The 25338-nt window shown below is 36.4% G+C and overlaps 2 protein-coding genes across 2 annotated transcripts in view; one reads left to right on the plus strand and one right to left on the minus strand.

Annotated features, from left to right (window-relative positions):
- Positions 1 to 20385, minus strand: part of LOC150106894 (immunomodulatory peroxidase-like) — a 177346-nt gene extending 156961 nt beyond the window's left edge. Inside the window, exon 1 of the mRNA XM_090393499.1 lies at positions 20321 to 20385. Coding sequence (XP_090249625.1) covers positions 20321 to 20385 — 65 coding nt within the window. The remainder of the gene's footprint in view (positions 1 to 20320) is intronic.
- A 386-nt stretch (positions 20386 to 20771) lies between these two features.
- LOC150106895 (WD repeat-containing protein 48) overlaps positions 20772 to 25338 on the plus strand; it is a 216875-nt gene continuing 212308 nt past the window's right edge. Inside the window, exon 1 of the mRNA XM_090392799.1 lies at positions 20772 to 20825. Within this exon, the coding sequence (XP_090248925.1) occupies positions 20772 to 20825 (54 nt within the window). The remainder of the gene's footprint in view (positions 20826 to 25338) is intronic.

The raw sequence follows: 25338 nt of genomic DNA on the forward strand, positions 1-25338 counted from the left end.
TTTTACACCAACCAAATCTTTCCAATCTTTCAATAGATTTCTAGAAGGAATTAGATGATTACGTTTTCAGTTTTTCTAAGATTTCAGCAGTCCCACAAGTCCTGTTATTAACATTAAAAAAACGCAATTATTTAATGTACAAGTCCTAGGATAATGATCGTCTAGTCCTAGTACAAGGATAATGAAAAGTCCTTGTACTAGGATTATGTCTAGTCCTAGGATTATGTACTAGGATAATGAAATCGTTATCCTAGTACAAGTCCTAGGTTTCCTTAGAAATGAAATCGTTATCCTAATAATGATACTTGTCAATAGATGGCGGTACTATACACAGGTTACATTATATATCAATATCGCAAAACTTTTTTTTTTTTTTAGTTTTACAGCCATTAAAAATAATTTTGAAATATACTTTTATACACTACTAAAATATAAAATGAAAGATGAATGAAATGTAAAGATAGTAATTGTCCAATAGGATTACACGCTTTACACAGCCGTTCACATAGGGCAGTATCAAATCCCTCTTGCTTAGTAACAACTAAAATAAAAAAAAGTCTGATTTACACTGAATCTATATTTTTACTTTTCCACATAATAAAAAATATAAATTGCTTCCGACAAAATCAAGAACAACAGTTGATTGAAATTTTATTTTAGATACGTTTCTGAAAATACTTAAACATTTGTTAATAGATTTATTTTGTTAGTATGCATATGATAGATCCGCTGGGGCCGAGTGTTTTTTTTTTTATTTACATTCGGTTTTATTTATAGGACCGCGCGGTTAGCCTAGGGGCTTTGCGCTTCGCAACCATATGCGTGGGGAAGCAGTGTCCCAGGTTCGATTCCCGTTGTAGACGTGAGGAATTTGAGGATCTTCCTCAGGCATAGCCAAGTTAGCCGGTCTTGGGCGCGGTCAGTAGGGTTTTTTCCGCCAGTTTATCTGGCGTTTTTCATCCCGCAAACATGCAAACCGGCCCCGTGAACATACGCCTCTACAGTCAAAAATATATATCCCCCCCAGCGGCAGACCAGGCGACGGGTCGGTTGAGAGTAGTACTAACAAGAAGTCGCATCTAAAGTAACACGCGGACCCTGCATAGGAAGCGGGAATAACGCGTAGAAGAAGAAGAAGATTCGGTTTTATTTATTAAAATGGGTTAGTTTTCAGCTTTATCGGACCATTTTTCTTTAAAAATGATTCTAAATCACATTAAAACCATACTCAGATGGATGAAATTCAATGGAATTTTAGATGTATTGATATACCTCGATTTCACTTCGACTATCCATAGTGACAAAATGACACAAAATTATGTTAGGAATGAAATTAAGGAAATATCTACAATACTCAATTCTAAGACAATTTTAAATTCATTTGCTGCAATACAAAAATGACTTCAGATATCATTGAACAGTGTATGATGATATCCTATGTCTGCGTCAAGCACATAGATGAGAGCTAGGTCCTCTAGTGGTATTCCTCTTGCTACACTGTCTTTTTTTTTTTTTGTTTTAACTTGGTGAAACACAAAGAATAAATTTTATAAATATCTTGTAAGAGAAAACCTACGATACATCAGTTCATTCGCACCTGTGTGATTAATTCCTGTAAAGCAATACTTTTGAAGCGCATGCCCACTCCTCTGACATCACTATCTTTCTAGTTAGTCTTGAAATGTTCTGACATTGGCCAAGTGACTTCATGCAGCATTAAATGCTTCTTTTCGAGGCGGAAAAATAACACTCTTTAGACTTAATCTCCAGACACAATTGGCGATAGATCGATCATTTTTGGTAGAAAGGTAAAGATGTGCACATTCCTCAATGGTTGAGCAAGGACTTCATTGACTTGAGCTTTTGGAAAGACGTTCATTTCTCATGCTTCAAGTAACCCACAAATACAATCCTCAAATTAGGAATACACAGCTTAACCTCAATTCTGATGCAAGGTTGTTTGTTTCTGGAACACTTTCTGGTCTGTTGAAAACAGTCCTCCTCGGAATACTTTATTCAGTTTTGGTTTGTTGGTTGAATGGATAACGTGTGCAATCCTTAAGTAGGAAGTGGTGGATTCGAATTTCACTGCGGGGGTGAACGTTTTTCGAAGATTTTTAGGTGGTGGACAATTTTCGTTTCCCAGCAAGCGATAAATACTATAACGTTCAATGCTCACTGGAGGCTTCAAGTGACTCAAATAAGTATCCTATTTGGTTAAGATGTCAAAATTTTCTTATTTCTTAGCCCACTTTTGGCACAAAATATGCAATAGGTTTACAACCTTTCATAAGTGGAAATTCGCATTAAAAAAATATTCTAACTGTAGCACTCAGTCATAAATGGTGCTGGGAATGCTGATAAATTTCAAATATACAACTGCTCTCATGTACAAACGATGTGTCTCAGGATATCAGTGATCTGTAATGGTCTTGCTAGTAATTTTTCTTTAATTCTTGGGTGTGGATTTGAGTTTATGAAATCTTTTTTCGGGCGACCTAGCACTATGGTGGATGCATATGTCATTTTCACAGGGCTGCACAACCACCTATTTTGGAAATTTATTTAATTAATAAATTAGTTAGTAATTTAAATCTTATATCTTGCACTTTCTCTACAAGATTAAAAAGAGAAAAAACCGATAAAATCAAGTCCAGTAATGAAATAAAAAAAAATCAGAAAACATTTCTCCGGTGATCGGATTTTCTAGTGCTGAATTTCTTTACCTAAAATCCAGAAATTTCTTATCACAATTAATGAATGACCTCTGTAAGCATGCCTTGAAAGTGGGGGTGCTTGCTTACTATTCTATCCACCTTTAATAATGACAACCTCTATTCGCACATCTTAATCCCTTATTGCCTCATACTTTATTTTGTTCACTATACAAAACTTTGTACTAGAAAGCTAATATACAAAACCGTACATCAGCTTGCTAGTTCCACAGAATATGGGTGGAAAGTTATAATTTCAAATTACTTTCTTTTTGTAAGGTAGAAAATCTTCCATTTGCAAACTTGCCAACCTTATTGCTAAGAACATGCATAAATTTTACTTTGCATCTTTTGGAAAAAAAAGCATTGTTTTGAAATGACAATAAAATAATAAATTGGTTGTAGAAGTAATCATAACAATCCTTCTAACACTAATAAGCATTTGTAAATTGTTCTATAATTGGTATATGTCACCTTTATTCGTATTAACTATAATTTTAAATTTCACTAAAACTTTAATTGCTGATAGTTCTTTACTGAAGACCTGTGTATAGTCTGTCCGCAGTTGCGAGAACCCTAGCTGGAACAGTTCCAAAAAGAGTCAGTTCATGTTGAAGGGTAAAAAGGAATAATTCAATGTACGAATTCGTCACCATCATGCGAAATCAGTGTTTTGGACGTACAATTTTCCAACTGTTATACAAGCAAAATAGTTACCACTTAAAAAACTAGAATGTTTAAAAGAAAAGGTAATTTTCTGACGTGTAATAATAAACACCCATCCCACGAAACGCATTGATTACCTTATTATCGGAATGGAATCGCCTTCTTCTGACATGCATACAAGTGTCGAGGGTTCTTTCATCTATTTTTGGACTATATCTCAGTGGAAGATACGTTTGCATCCTCTGTGCTAGGCCGCCCGAGTGTAGCTGACTAAAGGAACATTTTCTAAGCCTTTCTTCGAGTGATTCCTGAGTTAGTCGATCTCTGGCACAGGCAAGCGGCTTTTTCTTGGAAACTTGAAAACAAGCGGCTTTTTCTTGAGTTTTTCGTAGCATAAACTCAAGTAGAACACATGATATTATTAGGACAATGACATATTTTATTGGGGTTAGAGACCTGTAGATGCGACACTTGTCAGTCGTCGGTTCATTAGATGCCGCTTGTAATTAGTGATAGTCTTAGGCCAGCTATCTCTGATTGAGTATCAGTGGAGACTGAACTTTCCCCTCAGTGTTCAAAGGAGAAATAAGGTTAAAATGGCTTTTCCCACTCCCTGTAAGGAAATAAAATGTGTTAGCTGCTTTCTTTACCCTTTGATCCTTAATCAGTAACCATGTATAAACAACAATTTAAGACTAATGACTTCCCACCCTAATCTGTCTTGTTCAGAATTCAATTCTCTGCTTGATATAATGTGAGTATGATATTCAGTAGCCATTTTTGTCCATATTTACTGCAATTTCTCTTTTGTGGGTGATAAATAGTATATATGCAATAATAACAGCGCATAAAAAAATTATTTATCTTAAATAGATAAACTGTTCATCTTGCATCACAACATTTACTGTCCGACCACAGTAGCAAGAGCCGTTGTTGGAAGATCGCCAAGAAGAGCCATCGTTTATCATTTTTGAATAATGGAGTTCATTTCTATGAGGCCTACACAGCTCACTGAGAAGTGACGTTTTCATTCTCTGAGCTGGGCTGCTAGAAGAATGGGCTAGGTTCGAGTCTAGTCGTCGACTAGAGGAACTAGCATTTCTTCTGCCGCTTCCTTATTTACTCGACCTCTGCATGGCGAAAGGAGTTCTTTCTGTCAGAAATTCGGGTTTTTTGTCCCGTAAACTCAAGAAAATTAACAATAGACCCAACATTATTTCAGACAATAAGTCAGGGTTAGGGAATGTGACACTGGTCAGTCGTCTCTTCATTAGCTTCCACTTATAATTAGTAATAGTCTAGGATTAGCTATTTCTGCTTGGCTACCGGTGGAAATTGAGCTGTTCCAGTCCCAGAGTCGTCAAAAGATAAACAGGACTGAAATGGAATCACCTACTCCATATAAAAGAGTAAAAGGCGTTAATTGATTTTTTTAGTTCATTTCTAACCACCACTATGATTGACAGGTGATCAGAAGCTATGCAGACAATTCCCCATCATCTCTTGTTCCTTGCCCAAAATTGATATTCTTTTATTGATTATTAAATTCTATGGTCGATTCAGAGGCGTAGCTAGGGGGGGGGGGGCGCCCTTGACGGCACTTTGAACCTTTTTGAATTTTTCCAGTTAATTCTAAAATACAGTCTCGAGAACTCAGTTCCATATATTGTAATACTGCTGCGAATTTTCCTCACAATCGTTATAAGTGTTGCTAGTTGTGAGAGGAGTTTTTCTAAACAAAATTGATTAAGAATTACCTACATTACTACGAAATAGATTTCGCCAATGTCATCGACGATTTTTCTAACAGAAAAGCAAGAAAAATAACATTTTCGGATGTTGAAATTAAAATTATTTATTTCCCTATACTTCGTTTTGACTTTTTGTAGTATTTTTGGTGTGTATTGAGGGGGGGGAACTCAGGGACCGCCCCCGACGGCAAAAGCTCTAGCTACATCACTGGGTCGATGTCTGATTTTTGGAATTAAACACTGGAGTTTCTGAAAGAAGAAATCCTATTCAAATCCAAAACTTGAAATTCTACCGAGAAAAGTCCTACAAAATGCCTCTAGTCGGCGATTAGAATCGAATACAGAACGACATTTCCTCTGGGATTCAGCGTTATGGAGTTATCAAGAGGCTACCTATATCAATAATCAAACTGAAGTTTTTTCCGCGTCTCCCCCAAAAAACATATACTTAAAAATAAAATAAGTTTTAACATATCCTACATAGTATTGCATGGTCGACATGGCATCATGTAACTGTCATCACTCAAGGTCCAGAAATCACTCAAGGTCCAGAGAGGAAATATATCATGACAGGATCTATTCCTGTTATCGATTAGAAAAACACTTTATGGAAGCTTTTTATCCCGTTCCAGTGTTGGTTGATATATGCGCAAAAAAGTACGGTTTTCTTCCGAAAATCATTTTTTTTTTAAATATATACCACTAGAGTGTATCAGAAAATATTGTCTGTATTTAACACATGGTGGAAATGAACTCAACTTCGGTAGTGGTGAGAGGTAACTCCTACTGCCTTTTAATATCCAAAAAAAAAAAGAAAAAATAAACTTAAGACTAAGATGAATCCTACCTACTTCAAGAGGAATAAGTAGAATTCGTGGGTACCGATTGGGATACGAAAACTGTGAGCGGGGCTTTCGTAGCTCAGTGGTTATTGACGATGTTCTTTGGTTAAAAAAGACCTATATTCTATTCCCGTCAGGGCCACGCAGATAAGAGCTAACAATTCTGTTAGCTCTTATTCCTGCAGCTAATACACAAATGGCACAAATATGTCTGATCCGATTTCTAAAGCTGCATGGTAGGATGTTAGCCTACATACCAGCGAAACGGATGATAATGTTGATCATTGTCGTTGATACACATTCCGGCCACTGAATCGAAACTTTTATTTTTCGTATGGGCATGCGACTGCCAATACTGTTTCTCTTCAATTCTCTGCGCATAGTTCGGTGACTATACAGTAGATCAAGAACAGCTTTCAATAAATGCTTCAGTCAACTGCTGCACACAGGAAGTCCTGTTTGTCGGTACAAGTCTTCTTCTCGGATGACGGAGATCATTTTCTGACAGACCTTTTTAAGACCATATTTATGCCTTATAGAGAGGTAATGTGGATTATTTTGCCATTGATTAAACACCCGGGATATCTTCCCTTTAGAAAAACGTTTTGAGAAAACAGCTCTGCTATTTTTAAAATTGTAGCACTAGCCAGACGAGCACCCACAATAAGCTCTTTATGAAACTCCTAAAGATCCTTTGTTTTCCCCATTATGATCGACACTACTGACGTTTAGTGACTAGCAACATTCTTTAGTAGTTGCCTAGAACATGTAGTTATGCACTAGACCGAGTATTTTGCATAGACAGTGAGTAAGTGACTTTTACGTACATCTGATAAAGGTGTCGAATTCAGTGGCGATGTATATCTAGTAATGTTTACACAGATGATAATTACAATTATTATTGCTATTTTAAAACTACCTTTTCCTATCTACTGGTACATGCGTACCAGTAGGTGGGAAAAGTTAACTTTAAAAGCAACTGCAGGTGTTTACGTGTTTTGATGGAATTTCATTGGCAGGTGACAGATCTCCACCTCATTTATTTGTTGGCTAAAGTAGCTTGAAAAGTCCCATTTTTCTAGATTATTTTAACTGTTTACCCACCTACGGCAGCTATACTAATGTACTATAGGTTTATAACCTTTGGTGGGTGATATTCAAATTATAAAAATTCAAGGACAGTTGACCCAAGGAACATGTGATAAACATCGAACATGCATATGAATTTAGTAATAGTGTTAGTATATGTCATTAAATGAGATGGAAACCTCTCCTCCAAGTGGACAATGATCATAGGGTTATCTCATGGAGGGTAGCTGAAGATGTAGGGGGCTTTAGTTAAAAGAGAATACACAGGTATATGCAGAACTATAATGCAAGTAAGTAGATGGGGTTATTGACTAAAAGGAGATATTGCAGATTAAAGGAGTAAGTATTACATAAGAAATAGTTAAAGTGTACTCGAAGGGACTGATATTGGACTGGATTTTCACAGACATGGAAAAAATCGCGAAGTTATATGGATTAATAATATGCAACTAAAGAATATAAAAAGAAAAATCCTAGATGTATGGAATACTGAATGAAGCATGGTGAAAACATTGCTGTTACCCTCCTTCCATGATCAGAGCTTTAATAGCTCAATAACATCTTATTCCTAGACTTTAAGCGCCTCCGTAGCGCAATTGGAAGAACGACGTTACATTCGCCCTTCGATTGGAATATGCCTGTTCGATTCTCGTCGTGACGGAAGGAATCTTTATCTGGACGATTTCAATCGAAGGTGAGTTAGCCGATCACATACGGAGTTGGCAGAGTTTTTTCTCCCGGAAACTCGGGTTTTTCATCCCACATACAGACAAATCGGCCCTTCAGAACATACGCAATTTACAGTTTATATATATATATATATCTATATATTTATATATATATATATCTATGTCTATATATATATATATATATATATATATATATACAGTATATATATATATATATATATATATATATATATATATATATATATATATATATATATATATATATATATATATATATTGTTGAAATTAGGATTTACTCGGGATGTATACATTTATAAAAATAAATTTAACTGACTAGAACCCGAGAAAGTATAACAAAAACCTTTAATACATCACAACTAGTTTCATCGGTGATCCGACTTCTTCAGGTGAGAAATAAAAACATAAGACATAAAATAACACGGTAAAAAATGAACTTTACAGCTTAATAAAAAGCAGAATAATAACAGTCATATTTGAATAGGTGACCGCGTGCTACCGTTGGCATGAGTAGAATGTGTGCGACAGCTAATTTTTGAGCGCCAGTACTGGATTACTGCGCTATGGGAATCGGGTAAATTGTAGCTAAGATTATTGTTTAAATGTGAAGGATCCAGAACTATTTCTTTTGATTCGATGATTCTTCTTTCGAATTCATCCTTGCAAATATATAAATTAGTAGTGCGTTCCCAATCAACTTGATGTGGCTGTTCTTCAAGGTTAGAGTTTGCCGAGAAAAGGACATGACTGGAAAGGGCGCTCGCTCGTGCTCTACTGTAGGAGATGTCACGTCTATGTTCCTCAAGACGAAGTGAAACAGATTTGTCTGTCTGGCCAAAATAAGGTCGACCACAGTTGCACAAAACTTTATAAACACCAGGAAAATGCAGATGGTTGTGTTTTGGTTTTGGTCGACTCAGAAAAGAACGAAGTTTTGGCAGCGTAGTATAGTCGGTCTTTATGTTGAATTTTTTCAGAATCTTAGCTAGTTTCGGGGTAAGAGTGCTGATAAAAGGCAACTGTATATGAGTGATTGGGTTGGAGTCATCTTCTTGTCGAGGATGTTGGCGTGGTCTCAAGCGTTTAGTGATGTTACGAGACGAATATCCATTATTTAAGAAGGTGTTTTTCAGGAAGTTAAGCTCTGTTTGAAGGTCTTCTTCTGTGGAAATGAGACATCTTGCTCGATGGGCGAGGGTGGAGATGATGCCCAGTTTCTGAGGTGGGAAGTGATGAGAAGAACCATGTAAATATCTATCAGTGTGGGTGGTTTTTCGAAAAATTGAAAATTTAAGACAGTCAGGAAATCTACTGATCTTTAGATCCAAGAAGGGGAGAACGCCGTTAACCTCTAGTTCAGATGTGAATTTAATGTTTTGATGTTGGTTATTTAAATGGTTTAGGAAGTTTTGCAGTTCCTCTAAACTATGTCCCCAAATAAGGAAGACGTCATCGATGTAACGTAACCACTGTTTAGGTTTCAAAGTAGCTGAGGAAATAGCTTTCTCTTCAAAATCTTCTAGAAAAAAATTAGCTAAGACTGGAGATAGAGGGCTGCCCATAGCTAAACCGCTAGTTTGTTTGTATATTTTCTCTTCGTAGCAGAAATAGCCGGAATTGATGCAGTGAGTTAGAAGAGCGAACACTTTTTTAGAAACCTTGTCCTTAAGAAGACTCAGAACTTCATCTGTAGGAACATTCGTAAACAAAGATACGATGTCAAAACTCACCATTCTGTCCGAGTCTAAAAGATTCAAATTTTTTATTTTTGAGATGAAATCTTCAGAGTTTTTGATGAAGGAAGAAGAATTGCCAACTAAATGTTTTAAAGAAGCTGCAAGATATTTAGACAGATTGTATGTAGGTGAGTCAATCCCTTCCACAATAGGTCTTAAAGGGGTGTCAACCTTATGGATCTTAGGCAAGCCGTACAACCGAGGAATGAGGGGATGGAGAGAGCGGAGAGATAGTCTTGTATGTCTAGGAAGTTCAGAAGTTGATTTCAGAAGATTGTTTGTACGGTTTTGAAGTTCTCTTGTGGGATCACTTTCTAGCATAGAATACGTATTAGAACTTAACAAGTTGTTCATCTTACAACGGTAGTCAGCTTTGTCTAAGATTACAGTTGCATTCCCTTTATCAGCAGGTAGGATAATAATGTCATTGTTGTTACGAAGTTGGTGTATTGCTTTCCTTTCTGTCGGCGATAGATTATCTGTAGGACGACGACTGTTGTTAATGGTAAAGATGGCTTCGATCCTAAGTAGATTCGCAGTTTGTTTTGGTAATTGTCCAGCTGCCTTCTCAACTTTCGTAAGAAAGAGTTCTTTAGGAATGAAGGTCGGAGAAGGAACGAAGTTAAGGCCCTTTGAGAGCACACTAAGTTCTGCAGGAGAAAGTGTGTGAGAGGATTTGTTAATCACAACATTTTTTAAATTTTGTGAGTTGATATTGGATTGGCGAGTTTGTTCCTGTTTGAGTTGGTTGAATTTTCTGATAAGAATTAATTTGTTGGAGAGTTGCGATCTAGAAGCACGGAGAGAGCTCGTGTTTTTAATATCAATCCAGAACCTGTTGTCTAAAGATGAGTTTAAGTTATTTTCTAAAGAATCTCTTTTGCGGAACAAAGAAGCTAATGTGGACTTGGTATCTGCGATTCTTTCATATAATAAATCAAGTTTAGCCTTGTGATAGATATTATGAGCACGTTTAGTGCGAATCAATTCTTTGAAATCTAAAAACTTTGGGATGACAGAGTGAAATTTGCATCTTTTCAGAAAAACTAACCTATTAATAAAAAGTCCAATTTTTACCAGAGTTTTTTCATAATCCTTGATAAGATGTACATTAACCTCGTCAGAAGGTAGATAAATATTGTTGAAATTAGGATTTACTCGGGATGTATACATTTATAAAAATAAATTTAACTGACTAGAACCCGAGAAAGTATAACAAAAACCTTTAATACATCACAACTAGTTTCATCGGTGATCCGACTTCTTCAGGTGAGAAATAAAAACATAAGACATAAAATAACACGGTAAAAAATGAACTTTACAGCTTAATAAAAAGCAGAATAATAACAGTCATATTTGAATAGGTGACCGCGTGCTACCGTTGGCATGAGTAGAATGTGTGCGACAGCTAATTTTTGAGCGCCAGTACTGGATTACTGCGCTATGGGAATCGGGTAAATTGTAGCTAAGATTATTGTTTAAATGTGAAGGATCCAGAACTATTTCTTTTGATTCGATGATTCTTCTTTCGAATTCATCCTTGCAAATATATAAATTAGTAGTGCGTTCCCAATCAACTTGATGTGGCTGTTCTTCAAGGTTAGAGTTTGCCGAGAAAAGGACATGACTGGAAAGGGCGCTCGCTCGTGCTCTACTGTAGGAGATGTCACGTCTATGTTCCTCAAGACGAAGTGAAACAGATTTGTCTGTCTGGCCAAAATAAGGTCGACCACAGTTGCACAAAACTTTATAAACTTTATAAACTTTATAACCAACATCAAAACATTAAATTCACATCTGAACTAGAGGTTAACGGCGTTCTCCCCTTCTTGGATCTAAAGATCAGTAGATTTCCTGACTGTCTTAAATTTTCAATTTTTCGAAAAACCACCCACACTGATAGATATTTACATGGTTCTTCTCATCACTTCCCACCTCAGAAACTGGGCATCATCTCCACCCTCGCCCATCGAGCAAGATGTCTCATTTCCACAGAAGAAGACCTTCAAACAGAGCTTAACTTCCTGAAAAACACCTTCTTAAATAATGGATATTCGTCTCGTAACATCACTAAACGCTTGAGACCACGCCAACATCCTCGACAAGAAGATGACTCCAACCCAATCACTCATATACAGTTGCCTTTTATCAGCACTCTTACCCCGAAACTAGCTAAGATTCTGAAAAAATTCAACATAAAGACCGACTATACTACGCTGCCAAAACTTCGTTCTTTTCTGAGTCGACCAAAACCAAAACACAACCATCTGCATTTTCCTGGTGTTTATAAAGTTTTGTGCAACTGTGGTCGACCTTATTTTGGCCAGACAGACAAATCTGTTTCACTTCGTCTTGAGGAACATAGACGTGACATCTCCTACAGTAGAGCACGAGCGAGCGCCCTTTCCAGTCATGTCCTTTTCTCGGCAAACTCTAACCTTGAAGAACAGCCACATCAAGTTGATTGGGAACGCACTACTAATTTATATATTTGCAAGGATGAATTCGAAAGAAGAATCATCGAATCAAAAGAAATAGTTCTGGATCCTTCACATTTAAACAATAATCTTAGCTACAATTTACCCGATTCCCATAGCGCAGTAATCCAGTACTGGCGCTCAAAAATTAGCTGTCGCACACATTCTACTCATGCCAACGGTAGCACGCGGTCACCTATTCAAATATGACTGTTATTATTCTGCTTTTTATTAAGCTGTAAAGTTCATTTTTTACCGTGTTATTTTATGTCTTATGTTTTTATTTCTCACCTGAAGAAGTCGGATCACCGATGAAACTAGTTGTGATGTATTAAAGGTTTTTGTTATACTTTCTCGGGTTCTAGTCAGTTAAATTTATTTTTATAAATGTATACATCCCGAGTAAATCCTAATTTCAACAATATTTATCTACCTTCTGACGAGGTTAATGTACATCTTATCAAGGATTATGAAAAAACTCTGGTAAAAATTGGACTTTTTATTAATAGGTTAGTTTTTCTGAAAAGATGCAAATTTCACTCTGTCATCCCAAAGTTTTTAGATTTCAAAGAATTGATTCGCACTAAACGTGCTCATAATATCTATCACAAGGCTAAACTTGATTTATTATATGAAAGAATCGCAGATACCAAGTCCACATTAGCTTCTTTGTTCCGCAAAAGAGATTCTTTAGAAAATAACTTAAACTCATCTTTAGACAACAGGTTCTGGATTGATATTAAAAACACGAGCTCTCTCCGTGCTTCTAGATCGCAACTCTCCAACAAATTAATTCTTATCAGAAAATTCAACCAACTCAAACAGGAACAAACTCGCCAATCCAATATCAACTCACAAAATTTAAAAAATGTTGTGATTAACAAATCCTCTCACACACTTTCTCCTGCAGAACTTAGTGTGCTCTCAAAGGGCCTTAACTTCGTTCCTTCTCCGACCTTCATTCCTAAAGAACTCTTTCTTACGAAAGTTGAGAAGGCAGCTGGACAATTACCAAAACAAACTGCGAATCTACTTAGGATCGAAGCCATCTTTACCATTAACAACAGTCGTCGTCCTACAGATAATCTATCGCCGACAGAAAGGAAAGCAATACACCAACTTCGTAACAACAATGACATTATTATCCTACCTGCTGATAAAGGGAATGCAACTGTAATCTTAGACAAAGCTGACTACCGTTGTAAGATGAACAACTTGTTAAGTTCTAATACGTATTCTATGCTAGAAAGTGATCCCACAAGAGAACTTCAAAACCGTACAAACAATCTTCTGAAATCAACTTCTGAACTTCCTAGACATACAAGACTATCTCTCCGCTCTCTCCATCCCCTCATTCCTCGGTTGTACGGCTTGCCTAAGATCCATAAGGTTGACACCCCTTTAAGACCTATTGTGGAAGGGATTGACTCACCTACATACAATCTGTCTAAATATCTTGCAGCTTCTTTAAAACATTTAGTTGGCAATTCTTCTTCCTTCATCAAAAACTCTGAAGATTTCATCTCAAAAATAAAAAATTTGAATCTTTTAGACTCGGACAGAATGGTGAGTTTTGACATCGTATCTTTGTTTACGAATGTTCCTACAGATGAAGTTCTGAGTCTTCTTAAGGACAAGGTTTCTAAAAAAGTGTTCGCTCTTCTAACTCACTGCATCAATTCCGGCTATTTCTGCTACGAAGAGAAAATATACAAACAAACTAGCGGTTTAGCTATGGGCAGCCCTCTATCTCCAGTCTTAGCTAATTTTTTTCTAGAAGATTTTGAAGAGAAAGCTATTTCCTCAGCTACTTTGAAACCTAAACTGTGGTTACGTTACATCGATGACGTCTTCCTTATTTGGGGACATAGTTTAGAGGAACTGCAAAACTTCCTAAACCATTTAAATAACCAACATCAAAACATTAAATTCACATCTGAACTAGAGGTTAACGGCGTTCTCCCCTTCTTGGATCTAAAGATCAGTAGATTTCCTGACTGTCTTAAATTTTCAATTTTTCGAAAAACCACCCACACTGATAGATATTTACATGGTTCTTCTCATCACTTCCCACCTCAGAAACTGGGCATCATCTCCACCCTCGCCCATCGAGCAAGATGTCTCATTTCCACAGAAGAAGACCTTCAAACAGAGCTTAACTTCCTGAAAAACACCTTCTTAAATAATGGATATTCGTCTCGTAACATCACTAAACGCTTGAGACCACGCCAACATCCTCGACAAGAAGATGACTCCAACCCAATCACTCATATACAGTTGCCTTTTATCAGCACTCTTACCCCGAAACTAGCTAAGATTCTGAAAAAATTCAACATAAAGACCGACTATACTACGCTGCCAAAACTTCGTTCTTTTCTGAGTCGACCAAAACCAAAACACAACCATCTGCATTTTCCTGGTGTTTATAAAGTTTTGTGCAACTGTGGTCGACCTTATTTTGGCCAGACAGACAAATCTGTTTCACTTCGTCTTGAGGAACATAGACGTGACATCTCCTACAGTAGAGCACGAGCGAGCGCCCTTTCCAGTCATGTCCTTTTCTCGGCAAACTCTAACCTTGAAGAACAGCCACATCAAGTTGATTGGGAACGCACTACTAATTTATATATTTGCAAGGATGAATTCGAAAGAAGAATCATCGAATCAAAAGAAATAGTTCTGGATCCTTCACATTTAAACAATAATCTTAGCTACAATTTACCCGATTCCCATAGCGCAGTAATCCAGTACTGGCGCTCAAAAATTAGCTGTCGCACACATTCTACTCATGCCAACGGTAGCACGCGGTCACCTATTCAAATATGACTGTTATTATTCTGCTTTTTATTAAGCTGTAAAGTTCATTTTTTACCGTGTTATTTTATGTCTTATGTTTTTATTTCTCACCTGAAGAAGTCGGATCACCGATGAAACTAGTTGTGATGTATTAAAGGTTTTTGTTATACTTTCTCGGGTTCTAGTCAGTTAAATTTATTTTTATAAATATATATATATATATATATATATATATGTCTATATATATATATATATATATATATATATATATATATATATATATGTCTATATATATATATATATATATATATATATGTCTATATATATATATATATATATATATATATATATGTCTATATATATATATATATATATATATATATATATATACAGTATATATATATATATATATATATATATATATATATATATATATATATATATATATATATATATCAGGGGAGAATATGTCAGTCTGGTGTCGAGGCTAGCAGGTGAAAAGGCGTACTGTCATGGCGCTCGAGATTTGTGATTTTTGTAGATTTATAGAGTGTTTTCTTAGATTTAATTGTGCATTTTTAGTGTATTATTGTAGTTTTTAGTGTAGTTATTGTACTAAAGCATTTTATAACATAATTTCAGAAATATTATTAGTTTTTACTACTCTTAAAAATGGCACCAAAAACTTGTTGTAACAAGGCAGTGACTAAAGCTAAAGTTGTTGCTACTGAGGAAAGCGTTTGCCCTGAAGAAAACCACTGTTGCAGTGATGATAATAATTTATCTGAGATACGTTGACATGAGAAATAGCTCGGTTAAAAGAAATTATTAGGAAATCTACCAGGGAATTGTAAAAGGTGGGAAAACGTTTGTCTAAACTTCGACAGGATAAGAAAAGAGACGAGGACAAGAACAGAAGGAAAAACTGAACGTGGAAATCAAAATATTAATAACAACAAGGTAAGTCAGTTAATATCTAAGAAAAAAGAGGTAATATGGTGCGATGACTCAATTTAAAAATTTGCGCTTGCCGAGGGTGTCACCACTTCTATTTTCCGGGAGCAAAAATTAAAAATATGACACGTAATTGAAAACCAAAAACGAAATGTAAAAGCAATGGTAGTGCTAGTAGGTACTAATAATTTAAGTGGCAACAAACATAGTATGATAGAAGATATGAAAAGTCTGTTGGAAGAAGCGAGAAAGAAATATGAAAGAGTAAAAATTGTAGGATTACTATCTAGATATGGTAATACTGAGTTAAGAAGGAGGGCGATGATAGCAAATGATTTCACGCGCAGGCTAGGTAGAAGATGTGGATGTGCAATTTTAGATGTGTGGGGTGTGTTTGATGGCAGAGAAGATTTGTATAAGCATGATGGCCTGCACTTGAATTCATTTGGCATCAGAAACCTGGAGAAATTACTTTTTGGTATGAGACCCAATCTAGAGAGTCAGGGAAACTAGATCATCAAGGGAGGAATGGGGAAAATGTGTGTGAAAGTTCAGCTATTGTATACAAACACGATAAAGATCTGAATGCCTTTGAACATGGTTATGTATGTTGCGAAGGAGTGGAAAAAATATGCTTTGGGTTCGGACCTTTTAAAGATATCTGGAGAGAGAAAGGAGAAAATTCTAGAACAAGACCAAATAGATTGTATATCTAATTATAAGAATAGGATAGGTCGTAATTTATAGTCTATACACAAATTCCAGGAGTATTAGAAACAAAGCAGTTAAGTTTGTTGCTTTCTTGAATATGATGTGGCCTAAGATTGTTGGCATTAGTGAAACCAGGCTATCAGAATTAGATATCGTAAGTGGGAATGAGTGTAACGGATATACTATTTTTAGCAATGACAGAAGACAGGAGAGGAGGAGGAGGAGGAGTGCTACTAATGATATCAGATAACTTAAGTCCATTTAGGGTAGAAATACAAGAAACAATGATGGTAACAATGTCTCATGTAGCGGTGAGTTTGAGTCTATCTGGTGTGAAGTGGAAGTAAACAGAATGAAATATATAGTGAGATGTTGCTACAGATCTGGTGGCTCAGTTGAGTACCAAGCAAATGATCATTATGGGTGATTTTAATTTTCCAAACATTGATTGAGTAGAAGAGAAATCTCATGATAAGAAAGAACAGGAATTTACTGAATTGTTAAGAGACAACTTTCCCAAGCAGCATCAAAGAGTGTTGGATTTGCTCATAGCATCAGAAGGATCTATGTAAAGAATATGGCTATTTTACCACGAAGAACAACTTTATTAAATGCAGATGGTACACGAGTGTCGGAAGCTAAGGAGGTTGTTCAGTTAATGAGTGCTCACTTTGCTAAGATATATCAACCAGGTGTAAGTAGCATGGTGCACAGTGCTACTGCTATGCTAGATGAAAAGTTAGAGGTTCATGAAAATGAGGTTGAAGAGCTCTTGCATAACCTAGATAAGAATTTGTCAATAGGGACAGATGGAATATCAGCCCTTTGCTAAAGGAATGTTCAGTTGAATTGGCTAGGTCTTTCACACATTTGTATAATTTGAGTCTTAGCTCAGGAATGGAAGGAATGTATGATTTGCACAAGGGTGGTGCAAAAATTGATGTGTCTAACTACCGATCTATCATTATCTCTGGTGTGGTAGTGAAGATTTTAGAGAAGTTGGTAAGAACTCGCATACAGAAATTGGTAGAATATGCTATACTCTGCAGGGAACAACATGGGTTTACTAAAGGAAGGTCATGTTTTAGCAATTTGCTCATATTTTATAACAATGTTACGGCCCAGTTGGATAAAGGGAATGGATGCACTATGATAATGTTGGATTTTTCTAAGCATTTGATGGGATACCACACTACAGGATGTTGCGGAAACTGTAGAATATGGGATTGGAATATAATCAATTCACTTGGATCAGAGGATGGTTGACAGACAGATATCAAAAAGTGGTATACAGTGGGTTTGAATCTGCCAGATTTAAGGAAACCAGTGGTGTACCCCAGGGTTCAGTCCTTGGGCCATTATTGTCCAATCCATACTTTAATGATATCAAGCAGGATCTATCATCAGATTTGAAATTGTTTGCTGATGATGTGAAGATAGGCAGGGCAATTAGGGATGCTACTAATATTCAGCAATTACAAAGTGATTTGAATAGACTGGAAATCTGGGCAAACGAAAATGGCTATCAGTTTAATGTTAATAAGTGTAAAGTTATGCACTTTGGTGTGATTAGAATTCCAGCTGCATAATATATTAGCGTGGCTATGCTATAAGAAACTGAAGAAGCAAGGGATCTTATGTGACCTTTGAACTTTTAAAGTTCAAAGGTCACATAACAAAAGTTGCAAATGCAACTCAGAGAATAATTGCTATGTTGAAGCGAACCTTGATATGTGAAGATGAGGAAGTAATTTTGCCCCCTCATAAGGCTTTGATAAGACCACACCTGGATTACTATGCACAGATTTCATACTCCTGGGTACCAAGGGTATAAAGATGCTGTGGAAAAGGTGCAAAGAAGAGTTACAAAGATTACCAGATTATGGAATTTAGTTATGATGACAGATTGCGAGTATGTGGATTGCAGACTGTGGTCAACAGGAGAAAGAGGGGTGATATGATAGAGGTCTGTAAACTTTGGAATGGATGTTATAGGATATCAACTGATGAAGATTTTCGTTATATGGAAGGTGGGGAGAGAACACGGGGGAATCCATAGAAGTCGGCGACTAGAAGAGATTTTTTTAAGCCTTTTTTCGACCGAGTTAGTCGATCTCTGGCACAGACAAGTGGGTTTTTCCTCCCGTAAACTCAAGAAAATCGGCTGTAGAATCCACATTATTTCAGACATTCAATAAGGGTGGGGTTAGGGACCACGAGATAGCGGCACTTGTTGAGCCGTCTCTCTTCACTGAGTTCCACTTAATTAGTGATAGCCTTGGGTCAGCTATCTCTGATTGGGTACCAGTGGAGATTGAACTGCTCACTTAGTCTCCAAAAGTTAGATAGGGCTAAAATGGCCTCGCCAACTCCCTATATATGGGAATAAAAATGCGTTAGCTGATTTTTTTTGCTGATATATATATATTGTAGGCTTCAGACAGCCGGTAACGTGCCGGCATGTTTCATGAAGAACCTTGTCAATACCTTTGACATGTTATGATCTTTCCCAAACACGGCTGTCGACAAGCAAAGTGCTAGTGCAGAGGTGCGCAATCCTTATGGATTTGTCCTCATCGAGATTATGTTAATCGGCGCAGAATACAATATTATTACATGTTTGAGTTTTAGCTGCTGTCTTCTCTAAGTGTCGCTTATAATTTAAGGTTCTGTCTAGTGTAACACCTAGGTAAGTTGGATTAGGGTATGGAATTAAGAATTACGTAGGATTAGTGACTGCGATATGGCGGCACTTGTCAGCTGAGTCTCTTGACTGATGCTGTGTATAATTAGTGATAGTTTTGGACCAGTTATCTCTGATGGCTACCAGTGGAGATTGACTGCCCGCTTAGTCTCCTAAAGTTAGATAAGTCTAAAACGGCCTGGCATACTTCATATAGGGTAATAAATGCGTTAGCTGATTTTTTTTAACCCTGCATTAGTAACGTTGGCTGTAACAGACCCCAAAGATATAGAAAGAAATAACTGTGACACTGTCACCCTACTAACGCTGGCTTAAGCTAGAAGTATTAAAGATATTGCAAAAGATTTGTACATAGATAATAGTTTGATTAGACAGTATGTTGGCAAGTTTGTTTAGGGAATGGACAATGTATTGGTTGTGGTCCTTCTATTGTTTTTTAAGAAAAGAAGATTCTCGAAGTAGAAAGGTGCGATTCCATTTGACAAGAGTGGTGTGCATGCTAAGATAAAATCAGCTAGTTTTAGAGCAAATAATATCTCTAAAGGGGTGATTAACGTATTATTTTTTAGGTTTGATATACAGAAATATGCGTGACGAATGCTATCCTTTATAATCGGAAAACATTGGCTTGTTTAAAGTGCAAGTCTTAGCAATCTAATCTTGTTTTACGAGATACTGGTAACTGAGTTGGACATGGAAGTGAAAGTAATATAACATTACTGCACCTTGCAAAATTATTCAACAGAATGTCACGCCGAAGTTTTTTTTTTTAATTTTTGTTTTATTACAGAGACCAGAATGAATGAGGATGATGGTGAAAAACAGGCTGGCAGCATGGATGGTTGGATGTCTAACAGGTGTTAAAAAGTACTGTATGAAGGGAAAGTTTAATGGTCAAAGGTGACCACTGTTCCACTGTAGGAAAGAGACTGTGCGAATGCAGAATTTAGCCTTTAGTAGGTGGTGTGGTCACGTGATAGTAATGTAAGTCATCCACATCTAAAAGCTTTCACAAATATCCAAGCTCGTAGTGGGAACCGAACGCACAGCCTGGAGCCCAGAGGATGGAGAGCAGAGACGGTAATCACTTGGTCAACCAGGCCAGCTTTTTGAACAAGTAAAACAAAACAAACAATAAAAAAAAAAGTTCCACGAGGAAACCTTTTTCCTTACCTGGCTAAGATCAGATGAGGATCTTGCTTGAAAGCATCTAATAAAGTTCCTTTCTCTGCAAGCATAATTTTGTCCTCGGTCTTTCCTAGGTATGGGAAAAAAACATTTTAGCCATCGAGACATTTACTTTATTCTGTGAAGCACAATCAGTTTTTTCCACCTGTAATTAAAAGAGCAAGTAACAACATGGATTATGGGAAAGGAAAGTTAATTCAGGACACAATGAAGGAAATTTCTTCATTTGGTCTTCATCGGAAAAAAATAGTATTTCTTTTTTCTCTTTATTTTAAATATTTTTTATTTGGCCAGATAAATTAGTGATGACTAAATTCGCAAAACCATGTCAAGAAATAGGGGGAAATCACTTTAATGCAATATAGGAATTATAGGGGGAATGACACATAAATATTTAGGGAGGCAATTCGTTTATTCAACGCAACCGTGATCCAGCATGGCTGCCCACCACAGGCAAACAAGTGGACATGGGACAAGAAAAAAAGTTCAGGCATGTTAATTATTAATCGGCTAGTGGTATAAAGCTAAAACTGCGAATGTTGTATATCCTTGCACTATTAGTATGCAAGTTAAATATGTATATACATAGTAGTATCCTTTTTTTTTTTTTAATTCGGTGCCCGGTTTTGAACTCAAACTGTCAGTATATGTCATTTACTTGGAGTATTGACCGCTAATTTGTGTACAGTGAATGTAAATGAGTTCAACCGTCTTCATGGCGTTAATTAATATATAATTTTGTATTACAGAATGTTGTGTAATTGCTGATCTGACGGTTTGTGTAACTTACATTTCATTACACCCATATTAAAGATAACAAAGTTATTAGTTCCAAGTGTTTTCATAATATTAAATAGTTGGATTATGTGTATTATGTCAAGAGCTCTACTTAGGAAATGATTTTTTTTTTTTTTTTACATTTCAGAATTCTAAATTCGTTAAAAATGATTTCAGCTAATTTCGTGAATTGTAAACAGATTCATTTTTCCTTTTCTGTAACCAGAAACTAAAAAAATATATATTTTAGGGAAGGAAGTTAATGGAGTTTGAAATTGATTAAGTGGAAAAGTAAAATACAAATAATAATGAAAAGAGTCATGCTATTTAATAAAATTATGATGTTGAGCTGAGGTCAACACAATTACCAATAGTATGGTCAGAACACAACACCAAGTTGAAAATACTAAATGATTGTAGTAATGATTTTTCACTGATTTGGATTATGCTGTAGTGGACACATTTTTGCTTTCTTGTTCAGCATTAATTGCCTTTTTTTTGTTGCAGACTTATCAATGCATCAGCAGTATATTTTAAGATATTTTAAATGATGCTAATGATACTTGAAAAAAAAAAAAAAAGTCAGGTTTTCTTTTCATTTGCCATTTGTGAAGATCCTTTCCACTAATATTATTCTTATTACCTGACACTTCCAGGGAGTCCAAGGACTCATTGCGAGAGGACACTACTCTGCTTTTCTAAATACATCTCGCCCTCTCCACTACTACTTAATTCTCCTAATATGACCCTACTATCATCAATGGCATCTACTGCACATCATCATCATCGACAGTATTTTTGTCTGTAAATTGTGTGTGTTCTGAAATATATATATATATATATATATATTTAATATGTATTGCCTGAGTTTTTAGTCCAAAAAACCTATTTTATATTTGATTAAGAATTTGCATTTTTTATAATTATTCCATACATATAGGGTAGAGAAATCATTAACACATTAGCTGTGTGTGAGGAGAAATCTGTTGATATTTTCATTGAAAAGTTAAAGTTGTTGAGAAATACCTAATGACGAAAGCTGTTCTAGAGAGCAGAGATAGATGGAAGGAATGAGGAAGAAGAGAAACTGCCAGTTTCCTGGAGTAGGGCTATGGAAGTACCTGTAGAAAAGAAATAAAGCTAAAACAGTGTATCTGCTTGATAGAAGTTGAAGTGAGAGTGGAATCACCTATGAGCTGAATTGTGTATAAATTACCAGATATCTGGTGATTTGGGTATTACTGAGAGTAAGGGAACATAAGCTCTGAGAGAAAAGGCAAGACTGTATTTTGGTTGCATTGAAGGTGACATTATCCTCATCCCATTGAAGGATGGTATGGAGATCAGTGTTCAATTTATTAGTTGTATATGATCTTGAAGCTTTGGGATGTTTGTGCACTACATGGTTTGTTGAAAGTAGGATGAATGAAGCAAAGCTGTGGATAGTATTAGAGGTGATTGAGAGTAGGTTATTTATGTATAGGAAAAAGAGGCAATAGAACAGTCATGAGGCACTTCTGCATTGGTGGCAGATGATGAGTAGAGGGTGCCATCCACTGTGATATGCAGTGAATGACCAGAAAGAGACTGAAGGAATGAAGTTTGTTTAGTAGGCCTTGATGCCAAACATAATCAAAAGCCCCAGAAATGTCAAGAGCGACAGCCATTGCCAGAATTACGCATAAGCCAGACAATCCTCTACTTTAAGAGCCTTGCATCGTTACAAAGACCTCCAAAAAGCTATTAAACCTCAAGTTTACTCAGTAGAGGAGGGCTCTTAAAGTTCTAACATAGAGGTCACATCAACCTTAAATCCATCCCTGACACTATCACATTTCTCTGAACCTTTCCATAAGATGTATCTGTGGTCGTGTCATCAGCCCAAAGGTCAGCAGTGTATCTAGATTGGTGGAATCCATACTGTTGGTTGCTGATTAACTGGTGAGCCTTTAGATAGTAGAAAGGTTGATGTTGATTACTTTCTCCATGATTTTGGAGAAATTGAGGTAATGGCAGTTGTCAGTAGTTGGATGGTAGTTTTTAATCTTCTTTTTTTTTTTTTTGTTGAATATGTAATTATTTCCATGTGCTGCAATAAATGCCAGCTGAAAAAAGATTGTGAAGACAATAAAGGACAGGTGTTAGCTCTGGAGCACACAATGTTCCAGTACAGTTGTAAAGATGCTATCAAGACCAGAAGATTTTTCAATGTTCATGTTGTATGTCTCTTTGTTTTGGCTGAAAAACCACAGGAGCCATATGGTGCTTGGTTGCTGATATGGTACAAGGTCATTTGCCTTGGTTATCTATGCAGGAGTTGGAGGAAAAGATTGATGCTAGGAAGTCAGCTTTGTTTTTGAGTGCTGTAGTAATGGTACCATCTAGATGAGAGAGAAAGAAGTGGGAGTGCAAAGGAGCAAAAATTGCATCTGATGGCCTTTGCAAGGGACTATAAGGCATGCCTTTCATTTGGATAGGAGGTTAGTTTCCTGCTATTGGCCTTTGAAGCCAGATTTGTATTTGCTGACATTTGTTTTGTATTTATTGCATGCTTCATCATCATAGGCTGAGGAAGAAACATGGGGTTCTTGCTGCAGGCCACCTATAGTTAGCTGAATTTTTTTCTTCAATTGCTTTGGTGCATCTTCTTTTCAACCAGGATTTTGAGAGTAGATAAAAATTTTGGGTAGAATGAGGGATTGACATGATTGACCTTTATTTCAGTGGCTTGCTCAGAGCAGGTGTTTGGACATAATAGAAGTGATAGTCATACCACGTAAAGGAAAAGGAGACGTTCCAGAGGTCATCCCATTGTAGTTCCAAAGGACATAAGGTTGAGAGTGGCTGCAAGAAGGGTGTTCTGCATGAGAGGATACTTGCACATGACTATTCATTACCATAATTCAAATCCATTGTGTTGCTTTGCATTCACAGTGCAGCTCCTAAATTTCAGGGGGCTGCACATCATCCACTGATCCTTATCTCCTCTATTTCCCATTCTTTCCTTCCAGATTACACTTCAAGACCTCAAATTGATAGCTCACTCTGACAGTCCACTTGAATCTTCCTATGAAGCCACAGCTGCTTCAATCCTCAGTGTTCTCTCTCTCCAGCTTTTCCCAATATAACTTAACCAGTAATGGTTCTAAAACAGACCCCCTGTGTCATGCCACTAGTGATTTTAATCTTCTAGAATACTGCTCTTCCATGCATAACTTGCACGAACCTGTCAGACAGCTATCCAACTTATTAGTTCATTATCTAACCCTCATCTGTCTTAATTCAATTTTGAAAATTTTTCATGTAGCAATCTATCAAAAGTCCTTTGCAGAATATAAATATACTATTGTGTATGTGTCCTTTGTCCAATACGTTTCTCATCCTATGTTGATATATAAAAAGAGATAAAAACATGATCCTCTCTCTCTCTCTCTCTAACAAATTCATGCATGACAGAGAGAGAGAGAGCATCATGCAATTATCAGTTAATTCTGGATCCAGCCTTTCACTGATCTTAACCATAACTTTGAATACCCAATGACCTATAATTGGAAAGCCTTATGCAGATCATTTCTGTTGTGGAGTTGAACAGTCCTGTTCATTTGGGGTTTGCTCTGGTTTAAAACAGAGCAAGCCCCCTTAAAGAAAAATGACAGTTTCTGCTAACTCATGGGAGCATTACCTTAAAATACACAGGGATGGTCTGGTTTACTCAATGTTAATATATAACTCAAGAAATCTGTAAGCTGCTAAAAATTTATAAGTCCTCATAATAAATTTAGTTTGGTGTTCTCAAAATGCCTTTTTTTTTTTTTTTTTTAATTATCATAGGAAAATTATCATAGCAAAGCACTTCAAGTAAAAACTGCACATAAGAAATTATGTGCAGTTTTTACTTGAAGTGCTTTGGTATAAGAAAGTTAATAGGATACTTTTTGAAATCAGGAGGTTTTCACTCTTTGGCCAGTAAAATGAAAAATGGTTATTAATGGATTACGTTGCTGGTTGGAGATAGTAGTCAGAATGACCAAGCCAGATGACACATTGAGCTATTTAATGATTACTTTTTAGGGTATTCCATCCTGGTTAAGCAGGCTTTAGTCCCAAAGGGATGAGGATTACTGAATGATTAGAAGTGAATGAAGAGGATGTATTCTGAATACATCTGCTTCAAGCACTCTGGATAGTATGGCAGAGAGACTGCTTTGGATTTTGCACTTGTTTTA

This window comes from Typopeltis vanoorti, chromosome 5 (assembly GCF_054136105.1).
Source record: "Typopeltis vanoorti isolate ZY-2024b chromosome 5, IOZ_Tvanoo_1.0, whole genome shotgun sequence".
Lineage (NCBI taxonomy): Eukaryota > Metazoa > Arthropoda > Arachnida > Uropygi > Thelyphonidae > Typopeltis > Typopeltis vanoorti.